Source organism: Apium graveolens, chromosome 6, assembly GCF_009905375.1.
Source record: "Apium graveolens cultivar Ventura chromosome 6, ASM990537v1, whole genome shotgun sequence".
Classification (NCBI taxonomy): domain Eukaryota; kingdom Viridiplantae; phylum Streptophyta; class Magnoliopsida; order Apiales; family Apiaceae; genus Apium; species Apium graveolens.
This window is the reverse complement of record NC_133652.1, coordinates 263396859-263403403: the sequence shown is the minus strand read 5'-3', so window position 1 is coordinate 263403403 and position 6545 is coordinate 263396859. Positions and strand designations below refer to the sequence as shown.

Below are 6545 nucleotides of genomic sequence, written 5' to 3'. Positions count from 1 at the left end.
GGGAGCATGCAAGTACAATGAAGCAAAAACTGAAGATCCTTACTCATTCTGTGATAAGTTTGATTGCATACCTTGCAACATGAAAGTAATGACAAGTTGCCACAAGCTAAAAGTTGATCTTAAGGAAATCAATGTTGAGTCTTCAGCTAAAAAGGACAATGCAAATCATTCAATGAATTCTATTCTTTCTGAATCATCAAACTCTACCTCTATCAAATCTGTTAACAATAAAATAGTACCCAACACTACTTGGGTAACTAAACACACATAAATTCATTGTGTGCAGGGCAAAGGAAATAAAGTCATATGGATCATAGACAGTGGATGCTCAAGACATATGACAGGTGATATGGCCCTGCTAACACAGTTTGAGGAGAAGGTTGGCCCCACTACACCATATATGGGATATTGCAAGCCCAATATGTATTAGTGTTGTATGAATAGTTGCTAAAAACATAAAACTTGGTAATCTATTGCAATACTTTCAAAAATGTTACATAAAATGTAAAAATGTTGCAAGTAAAATGAGAGTTTTGAAATTTTCGATACAATTGCAATACTATTACAAAGTGTTACAATAAACGAAACACTTTTTATTCCTTTTCACTAAAATTATAGGCGGGAACATTTTTTTTCATTGGGCGGGATGTTTATATGCCAAAAATTTTCAGACAAAATATTTTTTTTTCACTAAAATATTTCAGACACCTAATTAAACAAAATATTACTCACTCTCTCTCATCTTTCTCCCTCTCTCTCCCGACCACTCTCTCTCCCGACCACTCTCTCCCGAAGCTCTTCTCTCCCCCCTCACGACTCTCCTTTCCTCTCTCTCTTTCTCTCCGTCCCCCACTCTCTCATCTTCAATTGAGCCGAAGCCCAAAACCCCAAACCTAATTGAGCAAGATTTGTGCAAAAAGTGAAGGAAAGATTCAATTAGAGGTATTTTACTCATCTTTTTATGCTTATACCTGTATATATATGTATGCATGTGAACAACGTTTACCTGAAAGACAGTGTATGTGAAATTTGTTGGATTTTTGTATTAATTAGTTGAATATTTGTGTTAATTTTGTTGTGATATATAACCCGCCTGTTAAATTGTTCTTATATTTGTGATTTGGTAGATATTTGGTAATTTGTGATTTTGTTAGACTATTTTTGGTATAATTTGTTTGTTGTTTTAATTGGATTTGTTTGTGTTAATCTCTATTGAGCTTGATGTTGTAATCTTGTCATTAATTAAGGTCTAAAGCTTGAGGTTGTTAATTAAGGTTTAAAGTTTTAATTTTAAGTACGACAAGAGCATGTTAATGTTGTAATACATGTACTCTGTCTCTACTGTCTCTGTTAGTATTTGATATACTGTGTTTTTTTGTCTAATTTATTTATGTAGAAAATGGATTTTGAAGGAGAGAAATGGATATTTCTTCCTAAGTACAGTGATAAATATAGGAAGGGGTGGAAGATTTTGTTACAAAAGCATTTTCTAAATATGTCGTAGGAAAGGAGTTAACGTGTCCTTGTAAAACATATAGTAATCGTTTCTGGAGTGATGCCAAGGGTATACGTGAGCATCTCGTATGTAATGGTCCTTGTCCCCATTCTCTTGAATGGATTTACGAGGTCTCAACCCTTAGGAAAGAAAACATTATCGGCGACATGGATGAGATGGATATTGATATAGGTATGGGTTTAGGCGATGAGTTCGAGGCGATGATGCAAAATGTATATGGAACTGGTAATGATACTAGTGAACACGGAGTTAAAAAGGGAATGAATGCTGATGCGAGGAAATTATATAGGCTTGTTAACGAGGGTAGGCAGCCTTTATATCCCGAGTCTAAAAAATTTACTCATTTAAGTTTCATAGTTAGGCTTTACCAACTAAAGTGCATTCATGGATTTAGCGAGGTGGCATTTAGCGATTTGCTTGACTTAATAAAGGAGGCTTTACCCAACATTAACGTGTCATCATCTTTCAATTCAGCCAAGGTTATGATTAAAGACTTGGGTCTTGATTACCAAAAAATACATGCATGTCCAAATGACTGCATGCTATTTTGGGCTGAAAATGAGGGGTTGGATATTTACAAAAAGTATAAAACATCTAGGTGGAAAGTAGTTGAAGATAAAAATGAGCCTAATATGAATATATCTAAGTCGAAGGAACATAAAATCCCAGCAAAAGTGCTGAGGTATTTTCCTTTAAAGCCAAGGCTGCAAAGAATGTTCCTGAGCTCTGATTATTCTGGTTCATTGACATGGCATGCTTTAGCACGAAAAAAGGATGGCAATTTGAGGCATCCGGCTGACGACCAGGGCTGGAAGTTGCTGGATACCAAATATCCAGAATTCAGGGCAGAAATGCGAAATTTAGGTTAGGATTAGCTACCGACGGAATTAATTCATATCGGTCAATGAATATTTCTCATAGCACCTGGCCAGTTGTGCTAGTGAATTACAACCTTCCCCCTTGGTTAATCATGAAACCTAAAAATTTAATTCTTTCAACCTTAATTCCTGGCCCTATTTATCCTGGCAATGAGATTGATGTTTATATGCAACCGTTAATCAAAGAGTTGAAAGAATTATGAGAGGTTGGGATAGAAACTTATGATGCAAGGGTAGACAACACATTTAGGCTGCACGCAGGCCTCTTATGGACGATAAGTGACTTTTCTGGATATGCAATTTTATCGGGTTGGAGCACAAAAGATAAACTGGCCTGCCCTTCATGCCACTATGAGACCTCGTCAACATATTTAAAACATAGCAAGAAGGTTGTATATTTAAACCACAGAAAATTTCTTCCTCCCGACCACAAGTGGAGGTCTGATAGGCGGAGATTCAATGGGGAAGTAGAATTGCTAGGAAGTCCTGAACTGTTAACAAGCGTAAAAATAGCTCGACGTCAGGATGATAAAAAGCTTAACACCTCTCATTCTTATTTCTTTTTCAATATGAAACAGAGGTTGAGCATCTTTTGTGTGGCTATGAAAATGACTTCGGGAAGCAACAGAAAAAACATAGGGGTTCTTCATCAGATTGCCCTTGGAAGAAAAAGTCAATCTTTTTTGAGTTACCATATTGGAGCAGTAATATGGTAAGGCATAACCTAGATGTTATGCATATTAAAAAGAACATCTGTGATAAAATTTTGGGTACTTTATTAAATATTGGGGGAAAGACAAAAGATCATCTTAATGCTCGTCAAGATCTAGAAGAAATGGGGATTAAGAAAGATCTTCATCCAGTCAGATGTGATGATAAAAAACATGTTAAAATTAGGGTAGCTAGTTTTGATATGACCAAAAAAGAAAAAGAAATCTTTTGTTCAGTTCTGATGAATGCTAAGTTACCCCACGGATCTGCCTCTAATATTAGCCGCTGTGTTCAAATGAATGAGCGGAAGATATCGGGTTATAAGAGTCATGACGCACATTTTATTCTTCAATTTCTATTACAATTTGTTGTGGTTAAAACTCTAAAACCAGAAGTAGAAATACCTTTAATGAGGTTGGGGGCATTTTTCTGGGGTATATGTGGCAAAGTCATCGAATTAGAATATGTTGAGAAGTTACAAAATGAAATCATCGAGAAACTTTGTGAACTTGAAATGATCTTTCCACCTGCGTTTTTCGACATAATGGTTCACTTACCAATTCACTTGTGTAAGGAAATCGAATTCGGAGGACCGGTGAACTTAAGTGGATGTTTGGAGTTGAAAGGTATTTGTACAAGTTGAAATCTTACGTTCGAAATAGGAGCAAGCCAGAGGGGTGCATAGCTGAGGGGTACTTAGTAGAGGAATGTTTAACATTTTGTTCTTGATTTTTTGATGAGCAGTGTCAAAACAGAAGTGATCAGAAGGACTGTAACAAAGATGATGGATATCCTATTGGATCTGGTAAAAGAAAAGATGGGAAATCTATACACCTAGAAGATAAAGTATGGACTAAGGCTCATCGATACATATTATTCAAATGTGACAACGAAGAAATCGAGAAGCTTAAAAAGTAAGTATTTCTGGGAACAAAGAAAAGTTGATCCAAATTTTATAAAACTGTAAACCATCATAATCTTGTGCTAATTTGGTGTTATTATGATCGCAGTGAACACTGTAGCTTGTTTGAAAAAGATGTGAAGGTAAAGAAGTATAAACGTGAAAGAACACATGCAACTGAATTTCACAAGTGGTTAAAAGAGGTGGTTCGCAACAAAAATGACATATCAATGGAATTGTCATCTTTGGAAAGAGGGCCTCATCGGGAAGCTAAGCAATTTACGAGTTATATTGTCAATGGGTTCAGATTTCACACCAAGCAGAGAGATAGTAGGTGTACTACACAGAATAATGGTGTTTTCCTCACTGCTTTAACCACTAGTTTCGCGACTGTTAAAGACAAAAATCCAGTAGTTGGGGAAGTTGGTTATTATGGCACGATTGAGGATATTATTGAGGTTGACTACTGGGGAGCACTGGATGTTGTCATATTTAGGTGTTGTTGGTATCAAAAAGAAAAAGATTGTCATGGGTTAACAAGAGTGAATTTTAATAAATTATATGAAAAATATGATCCTTTCATTCTAGCTACACAAGTTCAGCAAGTCTTCTATGTAGAAGATCCTACTGAAAAGAATGTACATTTTGTCATCAAGAAACTTCTGAAGGATCAGTATTCTGAAGTAGAAGACGAGATAAATGCAGTAGTAGAAATCACCGAAGGACGATTACCTACAGATGATATCATGAGTTAGTGCAAAGATGACGTTCCGATGAAACAAATTCCGGTTACCCCTGATGAAGAAGTAGATAATAATGAAATCTGATAAAAAGAGAATTTATTATCTCTTTATAGTTCTGCTACTTTGTAGTTATTTCATATTTTGATCAGTTTTAGTTGTGGTAGTTTAAATTAAAAGAATCATTTGTATTCCCTAGTTGAATTTTGTGCTAATTTGGTGTTCTATTTCTCTTATTCATAAAATCTTTCGTGTTTTCATTATTCGTGTTTTCATTTTTTTGTTGTAAAATTTAATTGTGGTAGTTTAAGTTAAAACAATCATTTGTAGTCTCTTATATAAATATAAATGTTGTATTTATTTATTTTTTTGTTCTAGTCATTGTTTCTATTATTCGTGTTAGTTTTTGTTGTATTTCCCTTAGTCATATTTGTGCACGTTTCAATTACTAATGTTTCTTAAAATATTCTTATTTTCAGGATGGCGTCTAAGGATTATATTCTCAGATTTTTCCACAAGGGACAGTTCACAAAGACAAGATATGTAGGTGGTTTATGTAAGGAGATAGTGGAATATGTTAATTCTGATAGGTTCTTGTACTCTGTCGTGATGAAATACGTGAAGGATGATGTTAAATATGGAGGAATAGGCGATGTGTATGTAAAAAAAGGTGCCAACTGGTTGGAAACTTATTGACAATGATCGCGCCTTACAAGAGTTTGTACAGACAGTTGAAGGGGATAGGTTGGGTTTTTATGTTGATGAGATTGTTGACAAATCTGTAGAGCTTAAGCCACAGATGCAGCCACATGTGATTGTGCGACCAAGAACTCATTTTTTTAAAGGTATATTTATTTTATCGAGTTGCATATTTTTTGGTTATAACTCATGTATTGTGGTGTCAAAATAATATTTATTATGTATCCACTTAATGTACCAACAGGTTTAGAAGCAAAGCATAAGTTTGTGACGATAGACGAACTGCAGAAACAAAGAACTAATCGTCATTTGCTTGTTGATAATCCCGAAGCTGAGAATGAACAGGGAAACTCAAAGAAAGTTGTTCCAAAGGTAATAAGTTCATTCTAGTAGTTATTCTTCTGCCATAACTGCCTTGAGTCTAACTTAAAATTTATGTAAACTCTATCAGATAATAGAGTGTGAGAAGAAAAGGACGGTGCAGCTAGTAGAAAATAAAAAGAGAATTGAAGAGTTGGGATTAAAAAGGATCGTTGATGGTCTGAATAAGAAAAAAGAAAAAGTTCAAGTGGATGATGACTTGGAACTTGATGGGGAGTACGTTCCTGGACAAGATAGCTGCGAAGCTGAAGACGACGAAGACATGGTTGCTAAGAAGGTTGCTAAAGTAAATAATCTTTCAAGATTAAAGCTAAAAAGGTGAAGAAAGTGTCCAATCTTGTTGGTAGGGCGCCAATGACACGTTCAAGGACTGTAGGTCCTTCATCTACACAGGTACATAATTTCATTTGTGTTGTTGACTTGTTAGTAGTTTTTGGTTCTTACACTATTTTTAATTGTGTTAATAACTACTAACAGTCTGAAAACTCACTACATCCTCCATCTCAAAAGTCAACCCCTCCACTAACTGAACCATCATCCCCTGTTTTACCACCTCCCCCTCCCTTGCCTAAAGATATATCACCAACCTTTCCTCAGAGAGTGACACCACCAAAAAAGTATAGTAATCAGGGTATTGGTTCAATGGAGGCTTATAACTTGATAAAAGAACACCATAAAACATTAGAAAAAGAAAAAAACCAAACTGATGATGGTGGTCA

General features: G+C 35.4%; 1 protein-coding gene across 1 annotated transcript; it reads left to right on the top strand.

Moving 5' to 3' along the window:
• The first annotated feature begins 1662 nt into the window (after positions 1–1662).
• Positions 1663–4761, top strand: LOC141665977 (uncharacterized). Its single transcript, XM_074471964.1, has 4 exons — positions 1663–2380; positions 2973–3700; positions 3850–4019; positions 4116–4761. Exons 1-4 carry the CDS (start codon positions 1663–1665, stop codon positions 4759–4761), a joined length of 2262 nt encoding a protein of 753 aa, XP_074328065.1.
• Positions 4762–6545: the final 1784 nt, after the last annotated feature.

What these genes read in the sequence shown, in the direction of transcription:
- LOC141665977 (XM_074471964.1), top strand. Translation starts at nt 1,663, where the DNA reads ATGGATGAGATGGATATTGATATAGGTATGGGTTTAGGCGATGAGTTC. An exon ending in AAATCGAATTCGGAGGACCG is followed by an intron (nt 3,701 to 3,849) that starts GTGAACTTAAGT and finishes TTTGATGAGCAG; the next exon opens with TGTCAAAACAGAAGTGATCA. An exon ending in GAAATCGAGAAGCTTAAAAA is followed by an intron (nt 4,020 to 4,115) that starts GTAAGTATTTCT and finishes TTATGATCGCAG; the next exon opens with TGAACACTGTAGCTTGTTTG.